This window comes from Lutjanus erythropterus, chromosome 9 (assembly GCF_056507025.1).
Source record: "Lutjanus erythropterus isolate fLutEry1 chromosome 9, fLutEry1.hap2, whole genome shotgun sequence".
Taxonomy (NCBI): Eukaryota; Metazoa; Chordata; class Actinopteri; order Lutjaniformes; family Lutjanidae; genus Lutjanus; species Lutjanus erythropterus.
In genome coordinates this window covers 24,215,328-24,231,074 of record NC_139325.1, presented here as the reverse complement: position 1 = coordinate 24,231,074, position 15,747 = coordinate 24,215,328, and the positions used below count along the sequence as shown (strand labels likewise).

The following is a 15,747-nucleotide window of genomic DNA, read 5'->3' as shown; positions in this document are numbered from 1 at the left end:
TCCGTTTCTCAAAATAAACCTCTTGGTTGCTTTTGAGGTTTGTGTCTCTGTAGCCAAAAATGGCCATATGCCAAATTGTTTGTGGCCTAGTTTCCGTGTGGCCATTAGATGGCAGTGCTGTGTAAGAAAAAAAAACACGGTCTTTGCTAGAAGGAAACCCCCCATACCCAAGAAAGATCTCGCGAGAGTGCGCGTTTTAACCCTCGCTATGATCTTTCTTTAATCTTAACCAAGTGTTTTTGTCCCCGGCCATAGCTTTGTCACATTATAAAACATGATTAGTTTGTACATATAGTATTCTGCTGTCTATGTTTGTACAAAGAAGCGTTGAAAAAAAAACAGCGCGTAAAATCTCGCGAGAGTATGACAAGGGTTCAGTCCTCTCTCAATTGTTGTCCGTGTCCGGAACTCTTGAAAGTCGGTTACTGGTTTAAACGGTCTGTAATTGAGAATGCACCGACTTCAAGTTATTGTTGTTGGTTGTTGTAGCAACCGTCTCAGGCACAGCGACGTGATAGTTTCTGTAGTTGGTTATGTTGGTAGTTCTAGTAAATATTAGTAAAAAAAAAATTGCGTTATGTTGCCTAACTAAAAGTAAGTCGTCTAACGTTTGAGCAGTGCTGTTTATGCTCGTCTTGGATAAAGTTGGCTTAATTGTCGGACTGCAGTTAGCTAACTGAGCAAATACGCTAACCGAACAGTGGTTTAGCTAGCCAGGTGGTTATACACCAGCAATACACGTTGATTGTCATCCAATGTTGTTTGCTCATTGTTTTTAGCCAAGAATACCTGTTGTCTGAAGTAAATAGTGGTTGACCATGTCAGCTGTCGGCAGCCTCGTCCCTGCGCGGTTTTTGACCATCGTAGCCCACCTTGTCATCGTTATCACCATCTTTTGGTCGAGGGTAAGTAAACCAGATTTAACCCATGGTGCCGTAGAGTTAATTAAAATGAAGTGCAGTGTAAGATTAAATTTCATGTTAGCCAATAAGTGTAGTGTCCCCATATATCTTTTCAATTTACATTTTTTTGTAACCTAAGTTTCAAGTTCATGCTGAGTAATTTCACCGTTTTTTTCACAGGAAAATAACGTGAAGGCTTGCTTGCCTTTGGATTTCACGCAAGAGCAGTATGACAATGAAGACAGAAAGTAAGATAACATTTGGCAAGCAAAAAAAGTAAGAAATACTTTGACACACACATGCATGCTCACCCTCTGTTTGCCTTTATCTCAGATTGGTGGTGGCACTGGCGGTCACCCTTGGCCTGTTTGCTATAGAGCTGGCTGGGTTCCTCTCAGGAGTGTCCATGTTCAACTGCAGCCAAGGCCTCCTTTGTATCCTTTACACTGACACTGTCTGATTCATGAGGACTGATATATCGTGATGAAGTGATATATGTTTGGGTGAAAAGAAACTAATATCTATCTACCATAGAGCTCAACAGTGAATATATTTTTGTATAAAATTAGCTTCAATTAAATGCCTTAGTAGTGCATGCTACATGACTGCAATGTCCCTGGTTCAATTCCAGCTGGGGGTCTGTGTAGTCTGTAACACCCCCTGCCTCTTTGTTTCCTGTCTGACTCTACACTGCTAGCTGTCCAATAAATCATCAAAAGTGCCAAAAATGTCATCATTAAGAAACCCACAGAGAAAAAAGATAAGGCACGAGATAAGAGCACCAAGTACAGTGGCATCTGTTGGGCAAATAATGGGAGGTGGGAATTGGTTTTGGCCTGGAATTGAGGATAGCCTGAACATGAGCCAGGAAATTGGTGTTAAATGAAAAATCTCTTGAGAATCCCTCTAAAAGTAATAAAGTATAAAAAGAGATAAGTGATACTTAAATGTCATTCTAGTCTTCAGTTACAATTCCATGACTCCAAACTCTTGTATATTCACCACTTCGTCCACTATAGCAACAGGAGTCCATGCCAGTGCCTCAGTGGCTCTGCTTTTCTTTCTGTTTGAGCAGTGGGAGTGTGACATCTACTGGTGGATCCTTGCCATCTGCAGGTTAGTGTATATACAGTATATTTAATATTGTGTGTTTATTATTCCAAAAGCCTTTTTTCCCTGACAAATATTGCACCCAGCACTGACTGTCCACTGCAGCGCATCCGTATCCTTGTCTTTCTTTGTGTTTGAGAAGTGGGAATGCTGGACATATTGGGTTATTTTTGCCATCTGCAGGTTGGTGTGTTTGTGTGTGTGCATCAAAGTATTAGATTTCAGACAACAAAGTGATATAGCCTCTATAAACAATGATGTATCAGTAAGTATGAATATATGCAAGTACTGTGGCTGTGTTTTTAATGGTTCTACCTAAATTTCTTATCTTTTTCTTTCCTTCTAGTGTGCTACCTGCATTTGTGGAGATCCTTCTGTTTATAGCTGTTTTTGGACTAAAGAAGAAACCATTATGAAAGACAGATACTCCAAATTGTTGTGGATGGATGTCTGTCAATGTATCAACAGACTATAGCTACAGAAGGCCTGTGATTCATGAATAATGTACAGAGTGTTTAACTGTCTCACAGTATGTGCATACACTGCACCAACAAACTTCAAAGGAATTGAGATGCCACTCAATCTGTAATTTTCTTTTGTTTTTTATACATATATTTTAAATTAAATAGATGGAAAAAAAAAGCATATATGTTTTCATGTTTACTTTCAATATGTCTAGAGTGATTTGTATCAAAAGTTTATGTTCTAAAAGGTCACTTACAGTGCTAATGTGTCAGCAAATGTTGATGTGGTTTTCTTTAGGTATTATGAAGGAAACATTTCTCAATTGTAAGTTGTCAAGAAGCAGAAACATTCTTATGGGTATTTTTAAAAGTTTTTATGTGTAATCGCATGGTGTACAGAGATGATCTCTTTTTGAAACAAGCAGAAGTCATATCTGTGTTTAAAAAACTGCACAGCAACTTAAAAAAATAATAATCTTAGATCTCAGATACAGCCATTATCCATGTTAATATCATAAAACAATAATTCTAAGTAGCTAGAAAATCTAGGGAGAAGGATAAATTAAAACAGTAATAAATACACACACACGCACATATATATGTATAAGATTAACTTTGATGTTAATGGGATTTAATCAATATATAAGTCAAATGTATCCCCTTTTCCATTTCTCAGGGATTGAAAGAAGATTTTCAAGTATTTTTACATTCTACAAAGTTTTGAACAACTGTAAAATATATACATATATATGTATATATATATATATAAATTTATGCATAAACTGCAAAGCAGTTTTATTATACTTTCTATGAAAGTAAAGAACACAAAAGGCCCTGGCGCTTCCTCGATTCACGGCCCCGCCCACTGGTCCCACCTGTCATTTGGACCGAGTGGTGAGATTTTTAGTTCCTAGGGCCGGTTCCTGGATAATTAACTGGCTCAGCGAAGTTAAACGTAATTCACACCAGTTTCATTACAGGGACTCTAATTTAACATTGAATCATGGGTATGTATTGCACGATTAATTTTTCATTCAATTAGTCTCACCAGGTCAGTTTGTATTTGCACAGCGTTTTTCCTGATCTTAGCGTCTATGGTCAAGCTAGCTAGCTACGGCTAACATTTAGAAATAGATAACTCTTGGTGTCGAGCAGCATTTTTTTCACTGTATGCAACGTTACCGCTGTAAAATACTCAGGATACACATGTTTACTATACTATGTGCGTGGAGCGTAACATTTACGTTGTTGCTGTTAAAAAGGGTGGTTTAGCTTTAAGCTAACAAATTGTCGGAAACGTTTATGAACGAACACTGACGTGGCGTTACGGTTAAGGAGTTCAATGATTTAACTTTACTGGACTTTTTAAAGTTGAGTTATTGTATCTTATATGATGATGCTATTCAGAAAGAAAGTTTTTTCAACACTGACTCAAAATCTTCAGATAAACCTCGATTGATGAAACTCAGTTCTTGTTAGCTGAAATGAGTAGTCTACGTTATGATTTACACCTTAAGTGTTTTTACATTAAATGCCTGTTTCTGATAAAGTGAAGCCCACGAGAACTCCTGTCTGTTTAGTTACTTCTGAAGTGTCCTGTCTTTGCAGCTTTTGGTAGAAAAAAATCTAATTGCAATTATTTTTGACAGATATTGAGTTGTGATGTGATTATTTATTTATTTATTTATTTATTGCATCACAGTTTTACTTTTCACTGTAAAAAACTACTTAAGTCATGATGTTGTTACATTCATTAAGGTGTGTCAAACAAACATGTTTTCCTCATTTGGAGAACAAGATTTGTAAGCCAGGGCATTTCTGTATCAGTTCAGTACCTCATTATAATGCTGGTTTTGTCGCAAGTTTTCCTTTATCAAAAATTGAATGAATTTTGCATATTGCATTTGGCCAGATTTTGATCTTAATTCATGTACAGACTAGCTTCAGTTTTTTTCTCCTTTATGAAAGGCTTTATAGCTTCTACAGTGTTTGAAAGGCTTTATACAGTAAAACAGACTTTCTTTGTCCTGCAGCGGTGAACACAGGCACCTCTCTAGTGCTGTCCAGTCTGTTGTCAGTGCTGGTATTTGCTGGGATGCAGATGTTCAGTAAGCAGCTGGGGTCTACTGAGTGGCTCACCATCCTGGGAGGTTTCCTTGGCTCGGTCCTCTTCATCTGCTCCCTCACTGTATCCTGTTTGTGATAGCATGGTTTGAACTGCTTTAATCTACATTGCTACTCCTTAAACAACAAGATTCTTCAGTATGTCATTCATTGTTTAAAATATCTTTTTGGTCATGAACATCCCATGTTTTGTTGTGTTTTGTGTACAAATTATGCAGAAAAATGTTGCATCCCTGTCCTACTTCTGATCTCTCTGAGTAACCTGGCTTCTTGCGTGCATGTAAATGTACAGATGCCACTGAGGACTGTTCCACCTTAACCTTATTTGCAGGCATTTAATAATCTGGAAAACCTGATTTTTGGGAAGGGATTCCAAGCCAAGATATTCCCAGAGAGTAAGTGGTCATAGCTGCCTGTCCTCACTGTGTTTTTTGCTTACGTGTTGTAAAACTCAGGGTCATGTGTTGAGTAAAGCGTCAGCTCAGTTTACACTGAATAATCATATGTCAAGCATATCCAAATGTATTACATTTCCTAATAATAGTTAACCCTTTTAATACACAGTTGGTTAGAGGTTTAATATATCTGATATATCACTGAGGGTCTGCTTCTCACTTGTGTTGTTCATTCTCTCAACTTTAGTTTTGCTGTGCCTGTGTCTGTCACTGTTTGCCTCTGGTCTGGTACACAGAGTCTGTGTCACCACATGGTATGTAACCTCTGCAGATCACAATAACCTACTTCAACTACACACAAGTTATTTCCAAATATATTTCATTTTAACAATTCTATTCCAATTGTGGTGCCTTGCTTTCTCTTCCAGCCTGATATTCTCCCTCTTCGCACTGTACTACATCAACAAAGTATCTGCTGCTCTCTACCAAGCGTCTGTTCCTGCAGTAACACCAGCCAAGGCTGCCAGCAAGGGCAAAAGGAAGAACTGATGAATCTCTTGGATACCACTTGCATCCAGTCAATAGTACCCAGGTGCTGATGGCCACTCAGTACAGCAGTTTCATGTTTTGTCACAATAAGTTCTTGAATCTGTAACTTTTGGTGTATTTCTACAGGTTTTTAATAACATTTGGTTTGGGAATATTACTTGGAAAATGCTGATCAGATCAGTTTTGTAATCATTATAATAACATGGTTATTTGAATTACAGAGAAATATTTCTGGTATTTGTAAGGCCACAAAAAAGCTAAACAGAAATCTACATTCCACTGATAACCTTTTCTGTAGCACTGTTTTTACACTGGTTGCAACGAGATTCATGCATCCCATCGTGTTATTTGTGTATTCATCAGCACATCAAGTTGCTTTTTTTGTTTAATTCATTTTGTAATTAAACTCTGTAAAAGACTTTGAATGTGTTTTTGCCATTCTGTTTAATCAGGCATTGTTAGCTAATAGATTATTGCTTAGGAAAAGTCAGGAGAGGCATTAAAAAAACACAAAGCTTGTTTCACTTTCTCTTCTTAGTCAAAACGCTCCTGACAAAGTGACTTCACAATAGCTGCTTCAGGTTCATCAGAGGTAGACTGGTTGTGGGCAGAACCAGGTGTGTGAATGTGTGATAAATACATTTTGGCCATCTATATATATATATATATATATATATATATATATATATATATATATATATATATATATATATATATATACATATACATATATATATATATACATATAATGCCGCCTCTCAACTGTAATGGCACGAAATATTAAGTCCTGTGTTGCTTCCAGCACTAAAAAGTACATCTGAAAAATTCTAAACTACTTCCACTTTCTTTCCAAAAATCGTGACCTAGTTGCTCAAAATAATCCTCTGACCTTGTGAGCAATTTCATATGGGAACTACTTTCCTCCTGCAGTAGAATGTACCAGAACTATTTTAAAATCCACAGGAACCAATGGTAATGTTTATCTATTATGCAATGATGTTTGGATTAATATAACTGCTGCATAATTGTGTATGTTGCATTTTATTGCTGTAGATGTTTATGGTTAAGGTAATTTTAACTACTTTATATACTGTGGGAAATATATCATATTCTATAAGATCATCATATGTTAAAAGCATTGTATGTGTGAGAACCAATAACACAACCACATAACAAACTTGGAGATAAGTGTTTTTTACTAGACAGAGTATGAAAAATTGTAATCTGACCTAGTAACTAAAGCTGTCAGACAAATGTAGTAGAAGTATAAAACTGCTTAGAATGGAAATATTGAAGCGAAGTACCAGTACCTGGAATTTGTATTCAAGTACAATATTTGAGTTCATGTAGGCTTCTCAGAGACATTCCATGACTGCAGTCAAGGCCCAGACTTGCCCAGAGGCAGCATCCAGCTTTACTTCACCGCTTTGAGTCACTATGCTGTGCTGTTGCCAGTTTGATGCGTTGAATGATTCATATTGTAGCTTCAGTTGTGCAATATTGATCTGATCTTTACTTTTGTGCAGTCAGTAAATTAGTACTGTAATTCAACTGTGCAATAATAATTCAATTGTGCAATACGCTAGTTTACAATGGCATCAATACTGCATTTATTTGTTCATACTGCACATTTCAAACAAACTATATTCTTACATACACACATATATTACTCTATACTCTTGCATTTCATCACACTTATTTATATACCCCATCTTCAGCATTATTGTTTATGTTTACACTGTTGTGTATATATTATATATATATTGTTGGATACATTTTTTTTTTTACACATTTTATTACATTACATTTATTTTTTCACACTGGTGTATGTTGTATGATGCACATATTTTTAAACAATTATTTCTATTTCGCTTTTCTTATCATTTCTTCATGCGTATATATTTTTGTTCTTGAATAGGAGCAAGTGTAAGTAACTCAATTTCTTATTCTGATTCTGATATTAGAACAACTTTGAAGAACAGCTCTTCTACACATGGAGGTTGGACCTGGATATTTATCTCAAGAGGTGGCGTCATGTTAAAGCTCTAAGTGAAAATCTGTTTGAGTATTAAGGGAAAGTGTCACATTGGAGAGCCATGAATTCATCTCTATATCTGTGGTATCAGTCTTGTGGTAAACCATGGACAGGAATGTTATGTGCGCATGGATTTTTTTCCACTCTCCCTGCGTCTGTCTGTGTATCCCTCCCTCTCTCCCTCTCATCACACTGGGCGTTGCCTAGATGACTATAAATTCTTGAATAAACTCTCAGTGAGCCCCCGCACTCTTCACCGGTCGTCTCTTAAGCCATAACTTCTGCCTCTTTGTATCCTGGTAAGTTCATCCAAACGATTTTACGCTTACTTAATTGTTTCCTCTTGTTTTGCGTTCTTTTCTAAGTTGCGTGAGTTTATAAATCAAACTGATAATTTATTATGAGGACTGCAGATTGTTCATCTTAGTTCTGCAGTTTGGGGTGTGTATGCTACAGACAAAAGCGGCTACTTTCGCAGTTAAGTTTTAGTCTGTATTCAACGTGTTTTCTTGGGTGGACTCGGGGGGACTGTGGGCACATTACGCACAACTTTCCACTTCAGACAAGTGGAGGCTGGCCCTCTTTTATCATCTTTCCTTAGTTCTAACACTCTCCTCGGCCTTTAACTTCTGTACACCTCCTTGAAAATTTTCCAGAGAAAAGAATGGACGGGAAAGGCAGAAGGGGAGTGGGAGCCGTGAGATAAGGAGTTTCGTTTATGTGCCAAAAATGTCTAATAGACAAAGAATTTGCTTTTAGTGCCAGTAAAACCAACACCCACATCCCCTTTTAACAGTATGTTAGTTTTGGATCATGTTGCCTCAGTGGTGGAAGAATGAGGCTTATACAGTACTCAGATCAGATCAAAAGTACAAGTTTTCAAAAGTACAAGTAGCATCAAAATATATATATGTTAATTACCAAAATAAAAGTAGTCGTTAATAATACAGAATGGTTATTTCAGAATAATATATATTATATTATTAAATTATGCATAAATATGAATAATGCTGTACATTACAGTACAATCATGAAAAGATGAGGATTATTATTTACTATATACTCTGCTGAGGACATTTCACCAAGGGATCAGTAAATTCTTCTCTTTAGCCATTGTAATAGAGGAGACTGGGGATGGTAGAAACACTTTTTGTTGGAGCATCAGTAACTCAGTGGTTATTTATGCTAGATCTCAAACTTTGATGTATGGTACCCACTGCAAATAAAACACAATTGGATGTCTACCACACAATCACCGATTACACAAGTGTCAAGTACAAATAGTTCTTTTGTTCCAACCTGGGGTGATTTGTAACACTAGGTGGGGACCCTTTCTGAGCCACACCCCTTTTCCTTCCATGCTCCACTGACAGTTGACCAAGTTTAAGCAAGACTTTCTCCTTTCTTGTTTCCTGTATGTAGATGTGCTATGTGTGCTAGACAATGTTGAAGAGTAAACTACATTTTGAAGAAGTTAACCTGACAGCAAAGTAAATAAAGGTATCAGATAAACGTAGTGGAGTGAAAAATACAATATTTCCCTCTGGAATTTAGTGAAGTACAAAGTAGCATTAAATGAGCATACTCACATAAAGTAGTTACCCCAAAATTGTACTGAAGTACAGTACTTAAGTAAATGTACTCTCCACCACTGAGTAGCCTTCTGCTTTATTGCAATCGTATCCTTTACTTAAATTAACATAACAGCAAGTGTATTTCCTGTGAAATTTCCTTTCAGCACCTACGTCTGCAGCCATGACTGAGTTGGAGAAATGCATGGAGTCCCTGATTGTCATTTTCCATCACTATGCAGATGAAGACGGCGATGGAAAGACCTTAAACAAGAAGGAACTGAGAAAACTAGTTGAGAATGAGTTACCCACTTTCCTAAAAGTAAGAACCTTCTGTCTTCTATCAAATCAAATCTCTATCCCCCGTGCATATGTTATTAATCTACATATATGTAACCTGTTCCTCTTACTTTGGTTTTGCACCCTGAGCTTATCTCTGTTGCTAATGCTCTTTCAGGCCCAGAAGAACCCCAAACTTGTGGACTGCATACTAAAAGATCTGGACCAAAACAAAGATGATAAGTTGAGCTTTGAAGAGTTTCTTCCCCTTGTCGTCGGACTCTCATTGGCCTGTGAGAAGTGTTACATGCTCCATGAAAAGAAGGGCAAGAAGTGATGGGCAAAATAATTATGTTGATTTTTTTAGAGTAAGAAAAATGTGTGAGCATATTCACGATTAAAAACTACCTTTGACAAGATTTCCCTTACTGTTTGTCTGATTGCTCTTTAATTCTGAAAGAATCCTTTTCTCTTCTAATTCTTCAGGAACTTCCATGGTTGTATATGGTTTTATTCGCTCTGTGCCAAGTATGTCTTTTACACATGGAGCAATTATAGTTGAGAGGATCTGCCAATGTCAGAAAATGCCTCAGAAAGTACTGAGAATGTTATTGATGAGTTCACATCTGAAACACATCCATCACCCATAAATATTCCTTGAACATTCAGCTGAGGCAGCAGATTTTATACGGTGTGTAAATGGTTCAGTATGGGAATGTGCTGGAATCAGATGAAGCCTGAACTTGGGTGCAGCAAATGTGACTGTATGTCTTGAGTTCTTGGGTTAGCAGTTAGAGTTATGCTAAACAAACATGCTTATAAGTGTGTGCAGGATTTGGTGGGGTTTTAAGGTTTATGGTTTTGTAGACAGTGGTGTTTTTCTCATGGCCCTCTTTCATTTAAGATAAATTTATCATCCTCCAATGTTTTCAGTTTACATTCACATTCTTAAGGTATCTCACACATGTGCTACTGGTGAACGTTTTATTCCAGGTATGAACATCCTGGAGGGGAATTAACAACACATGCACCGACTCAACATGGCCTTACACCGATGTTGGCAGGGTAAAATATTCTATATATAAAGTAGCTAAAAGAAGGTTAAAGTGCAGCCAAAAGACATGGTACAAGGTCAAAATCATGGAAGAGGGGAATAAACATGTCTATAACACTAAAAAGTCAGTTTGGCCAGTAGGCTACAGGGGTGTTTTTCACAGCAGATACTTGTAATGGTAAGAAAAGCACTTTTTAAAAAAAAGGCATTTACAATGGCTTTGTTCTGTCCCAGTTACTCCTGATAGAAGAATATAGACTGCAAGTTATCAAACATGCAATCTATTATTATTGATGGGCAGACAGTGCAGAACATGTTGTGAGGTTTGAAAGGGGGTCTATTTAATGTTGGACACTTGTAGCAGCTAGAACAATAACCAAGGAAGTCTTGCAGCGTATAGGAGCTGTGGAGCACACAACAGGTCAGCTGGTGAGGAAATGAAATTGTCAGTGACAACAGAGACAAAAAAAAAAAAAAACGAGGCAAAAACATCAAGGGAAATTCCAGCTACAGGCTACTGACTCATCGCTAAAACCTAAAAAGAGAACAATGTCAAATATTGTAAAAGTCAGATATCTAAATAACAGAAGGTATTCCAGCATGATGTTACACTGGGATATCATTTAAACTGCGATATTAAAAAGGCAGTTTCAGTGGTGGGTCCTCAACAAAGGTCTGATTGTGATTCATCATAGACATTATTTTTCACCAATAAGTGATTATTACCATAAGTTAGCAAGTCATTTCTCTGGGATTTTGGAAAAGTAGATTTTGAAAAACGAAAGGTGGTTTGGATGCTACAAACACGTTGAGACTTTCGACTTTAAATATAAAAATGTTAGACCTAAATATAAATAAAAAATATATATTTTTGGGGAGGGGTTAGTCACAGCTCAGTCATAATGTCATACTCACCAAGTGAACTTGCATTGAAAGTTGATTTGGTTTTATGCAGGTTATGTATTTGTATTGTCATTAATTCACCACTAGATGTCATGAAACTCTCAAAAACCTTTTTAGACAGTCTAGCAGTTTACCAGGACTCCTCCACTTGTTTCTCTCCACGTTCCCATCAGTGAGTGAGGAAAGACACTGTTCGATAGAAATAAAGATTGCGCATTTCAGTGATGGTGTGTTTGGCCAGATTTTAACATACAAATACGAAATGTGCACTGTTTAGAACATCAGTTGAATGGAGGTTATACATGAAAATACTGTGTTACAGAGTGTGGTTTGGTGAAGATGTGGTGGTGCGAGTGTCCACCAAGTCAAAGTGTCTTTTGCTGATGGTGTGGGAGCCATGATGGACACATTACAGCTGTACAACTGACCAGCTGGACAGAGCTGTACATGCATTTTAAGTTTAATCGTTCCTATGAAAGCATATAACTATGATTATGATTAATCATTTCTCATCAATAAGTTGTGTTTGCTATACGCTTAGCAAGTAATTTCTCTGGGATTTTTGGAAAAGGAAACGTTGTTTGGATGCTGCAAGAGAACATAGACATGGAAAAGATGGTTAGACCTAAATGTAAAATATACCATGTTGGTGAGTGGTGTGGTCACAGCTCCAACATGTCACTTAGATCACATGAACACTGAAAATAGGGTGATTTGGTCGTGTAAGCAAGAAGTCATGTATTTGTATTGTCTTTGATTTACCACTAGATGTCATGAAATTCATAAAAATCACTAAGACAGTCAGGCAGTTCACCCAGAATTCCTCAGCTAGCTTCCCTCCATGTTGTCATCACAGAGTGAATAAGGACACTGTTTAAGAAGTAAACATCTGGGTGGGCTGTGGCCCAAGAAGTAAAACGGGTTGATCGCTAATTAGAAGGTTGGTGGTTCGATCCCTACCTCTGAATACTGAAGTGTTCTACCCCAGTTAGGCTTGGCTGTGCCATTGGTATGTGTATGTACAGTACATTGAGTGGTTGATAGACTAGAAAAGCACCACATAAAATGCAGTCCTTACTGCTTTCAGTGAGGGTGTGTTAGTCCACTGTAACGTGAAAACACAAAATGTTCACTCTGTACAATGTCCTGACAAAGAACATCAGTTTAATGGAGGTCATACATGAAAATACTGTGTTATAGAGTATAAAGTGGTGTTAGTCTGTGATGATGCAGGAGTCACGATGGACACATTACTGCTTCACAACTGATCAGCTGGATATATCTGTGTTAAGTTTCAAAGTTCCAACAGGGACATTTTACTGAAGATCTATGTTTATATAAATGTAACCCACACCCAAACAAATTTGTCTCATTGCCGTATGACTCATGGCTTTAGAGTAAGCAGTTACCACTTATTTGCAGTTGGTGCAACAGGTGGTGTCTGTACCTTTTTGCTTTTTGGGTGGATTATATCGACTATGAAGACAATATAGCCACTGCAGCATGCAGATGTTAGATTAGAGTAAATAATGTATCATATATCTTTTCAAACTGTCTGTAAAACATTAACTTCCAACACTAAAAAGCAGTATTAAGAAGGGAGTTAAAATCTATTTCTAATTTTTTCTAATACAGTGTTCATGTTTATGGTTTAGGCTTACCACTGCAGAGGTACACGACCTTTCCAGTAATGAAACTGTAACTCATACCTCGACCAGCAGAGTGTGGAAAGATTAACTTTTTTGTAATTAACACCACATGATCCTCCGTCTCTTTTTTCTTGTCCTCCCCTGCAAGGAGAATCTGATAGTATTCAATAAGTGAAAGTAATATGGTCAAAGTGGAGAGAGGCTGGCGTTGAACGGTTTGAACTGACCTATAAAAGGGACTTGGCAGGGGGGACGAGAGGGGAGGAGAAGAAGAAAATGCTGCCTTTCTGCTGCCCTGGAACAGACGGGTGGAAAATGGAGGTTGAGTTACATAACAGTTGAGCAGGGTGAGTGGGAGTGACTTTTGTCAGAATTAAACATATTGAAATACACAGTGAAATACTCACAGACACGCAGTTTGAGACTCATATTCATCAGACTTGTAACTGCTGCTGATTATATTTTGTTCAGTTAAACTAAAGTAGGACAGATCAATTAAACTTAGAGTCTTGCATTTGAAAGAGCATTTAACTACCAAGAAATTAAATTTGAATCAAGTTTGGCTTAAACACATCTTTATTTCTCTTATTTCAAATAAAAATAAAGCTTTTAACTTTATGACGGTAGATAGATTAGCATGAAGAATCATTAGATAATATCATCGCTGCCAACATCTGCATGAGAAAAAATAGGCATAACAAATTTGCATGCAGACAGAGACAAATCACACATACTCATACATATGACTATGACATTTTGGACTGAGATGAAACCTGCTCACTGTAATTTTCCATTTACTCTGACATGTTTTCTCTAGAGGGCTACACTGAGCAGCTCCTCAAGGAAGAGAAGGATTGCCTCGCCTGAAATCATCTACTACATCTGTTCACCAACACACATGGGCCTATCCCAGGACATTATAGAAATGTGAGTGAAAATTATCTGTATAATTTATAATTTTATCAAGCAAAGTGTCCTTGTCCTAGTTGCAATTTGAAGATACATCATGTAAAACCTTAATAAAAAAATGTAATGAAATTACACTGAAAAAATTCGATTTTTGACCAAACTCTGTAGCACTACATACATGCTAAATACAGTCCTGTTACTTTCAGCACTGTTACGAAAAATATGTGATAGAAACTTTAGAAACTTAGTAAAAAATAAATAAAATGTGGTGGGATGACATTGACCATTTCACATTTTGAACAGTTAAATGTGTGTTATCAGATAAAAAGAGAAAGAAACTGTGAAAAAGTTGCAATATGGAAATGGCACCGATTTGGGGTAATGGACCCCATACAACACAAAAATTGACTTTGGCTTGGTTGTAGACGTACCACATGCCACACGCATGCGTGCGTGTGTGTGCGTGTGTGTGTGTGTGTGTGTGTGTGTGTGTGCGTCAGACAGTGTGTGTCTGCTGTTTAAGAGGAAGCTTTCCTCTCAGAGTGACAGTCTGACCTAGAACAGCTGCTGACACAGACGTGATCTCTCTTCACCAGGTGAACGTGAACTCTGAGGTGAGTACTGATGAAAGAAGTTTTGTGGAAGGAAAGAGAACCAAGAATTAAAGCATGTAATTCAGATGCTGAGGATTAACGATGCAATGTTGTCTGTAAACTGGCATTATCATTGTTATTATTATTTTCATTAAAACTTGAGACTAATCTCATGGTGTTTATTTTAAAGCTTTATTCAGTGCTGCAGCAAACACAGTTATCTCTGAATACCTCTCAATAACAGTCTTGTTCTCCAGCTACAGTCATGGCTCGTCTGGATCAAGTCATTACAAACATTGTGGATATATTTCTGGAGTATGCTGAGGATGAAGGCAGGAAACGCCAGTTAAACAAAGATGAGTTCAAGAAGGTTTTGGAGCAAGAAATACAAAGCCCTGAGTTAAAAGTAAGAGACTCAGATCACTCAGTTTGCAAGATATGCACATCTATTCATACAAAAGTGTGCACTTATGATGTTATTTAACTGTAAGAATATATTCTTCAGGATAAAATAAATGCAGATGACATTGAGGAGGCCATGGAGATGCTGGATAAAAACCATGACGGCGAAGTCAACTTTCGAGAGTTTTGTCGGTGTGTGTGTGTCCTATCCAAATGCTACTACAACAAGAAGACAGGCAAGGGTGGCAAGAAAGGCAAAGGCAAAGAGCAGGATGGTGAACAAGAAGACTGAAGGAAATACCAACTCTTAAAATGTTTGTATGCATTTAAAAACCTTTTATACATATGACATATACAGTATGTGTATGTTATATATGATGTGGTTGATCTTAACAGATGCTATCAGGCCAGCTTAAGCCTGTTTTTTGTGTTTAAAACATGCATGCAAAATGTGATACTCATCGTCTTCATATCTCTGTAAACTGGTTTCAAAGAACTTCCATTCAATACTTCTGAGAAAATAAGTAATAATAAATAATAATTATTTAAAAACAACTACGAAGTTTGATTTGTTGTGAGTTTCTTCCTCTGTCTGGTGCAATCACTGCAATCACATTTGGATGTATCTGGTGTCATTGCTGTGGAAGGAAATAAGAACAGACTTATCAAATATTCAACAGACATCAATTACTATGTCCTCTGGTGCACATCACTGTCAGTGCGTCCTCATTGGAAATGTCTGGCCTATTCTTTCCAATACTATTGACTGACGTGCTCCGCAGATTAAAACTTTAACCGATATCTTTCT

The 15,747-nt window shown here is 37.2% G+C and overlaps 4 protein-coding genes across 13 annotated transcripts; all 4 read left to right on the top strand.

The window, feature by feature from the left end:
• Positions 1 to 438: 438 nt before the first annotated feature.
• On the top strand, positions 439 to 2,582 carry LOC146321556 (transmembrane protein 107-like). 4 transcript variants are annotated; one of them, XM_084725700.1, is made up of 6 exons: positions 439 to 594; positions 780 to 905; positions 1,083 to 1,150; positions 1,236 to 1,336; positions 2,099 to 2,195; positions 2,359 to 2,582. In XM_084725700.1, the coding sequence occupies exons 2-6, from the start codon at positions 819 to 821 to the stop codon at positions 2,426 to 2,428; spliced, it is 423 nt and encodes a 140-aa protein (XP_084581826.1). In that variant the 5' UTR covers positions 439 to 594; positions 780 to 818; the 3' UTR covers positions 2,429 to 2,582. The 4 variants fall into 4 exon arrangements, with proteins under 4 accessions (XP_084581826.1, XP_084581827.1, XP_084581824.1 ...); XM_084725701.1 differs by lacking the exon at positions 439 to 594 and adding an exon at positions 1,922 to 2,018 and having other exon boundaries at positions 686 to 905; positions 2,118 to 2,195; XM_084725698.1 differs by lacking the exon at positions 439 to 594 and having other exon boundaries at positions 686 to 905.
• A 750-nt stretch (positions 2,583 to 3,332) lies between these two features.
• Positions 3,333 to 5,963, top strand: krtcap2 (keratinocyte associated protein 2). Its single transcript, XM_084725697.1, has 5 exons — positions 3,333 to 3,483; positions 4,510 to 4,664; positions 4,932 to 4,995; positions 5,243 to 5,309; positions 5,424 to 5,963. The coding sequence occupies exons 1-5, from the start codon at positions 3,480 to 3,482 to the stop codon at positions 5,542 to 5,544; spliced, it is 411 nt and encodes a 136-aa protein (XP_084581823.1). The 5' UTR covers positions 3,333 to 3,479; the 3' UTR covers positions 5,545 to 5,963.
• A 3,349-nt stretch (positions 5,964 to 9,312) lies between these two features.
• LOC146321554 (protein S100-A1-like) lies at positions 9,313 to 9,848 on the top strand. Its single transcript, XM_084726777.1, has 2 exons — positions 9,313 to 9,472; positions 9,608 to 9,848. Exons 1-2 carry the CDS (start codon positions 9,335 to 9,337, stop codon positions 9,764 to 9,766), a joined length of 297 nt encoding a protein of 98 aa, XP_084582903.1. The 5' UTR covers positions 9,313 to 9,334; the 3' UTR covers positions 9,767 to 9,848.
• Positions 9,849 to 12,207: 2,359 nt separating this feature from the next.
• Positions 12,208 to 15,494, top strand: LOC146321553 (protein S100-A6-like). Of its 7 annotated transcripts, none has more exons than XM_084726773.1 (6): positions 12,235 to 12,326; positions 13,283 to 13,382; positions 13,853 to 13,962; positions 14,486 to 14,558; positions 14,782 to 14,943; positions 15,043 to 15,494. In XM_084726773.1, the coding sequence occupies exons 5-6, from the start codon at positions 14,803 to 14,805 to the stop codon at positions 15,229 to 15,231; spliced, it is 330 nt and encodes a 109-aa protein (XP_084582899.1). In that variant the 5' UTR covers positions 12,235 to 12,326; positions 13,283 to 13,382; positions 13,853 to 13,962; positions 14,486 to 14,558; positions 14,782 to 14,802; the 3' UTR covers positions 15,232 to 15,494. The 7 variants fall into 7 exon arrangements, with proteins under 7 accessions (XP_084582900.1, XP_084582896.1, XP_084582899.1 ...); XM_084726768.1 differs by having other exon boundaries at positions 12,239 to 12,326; positions 14,795 to 14,943; XM_084726770.1 differs by lacking the exon at positions 13,283 to 13,382 and having other exon boundaries at positions 12,211 to 12,326; positions 14,795 to 14,943.
• Positions 15,495 to 15,747: the final 253 nt, after the last annotated feature.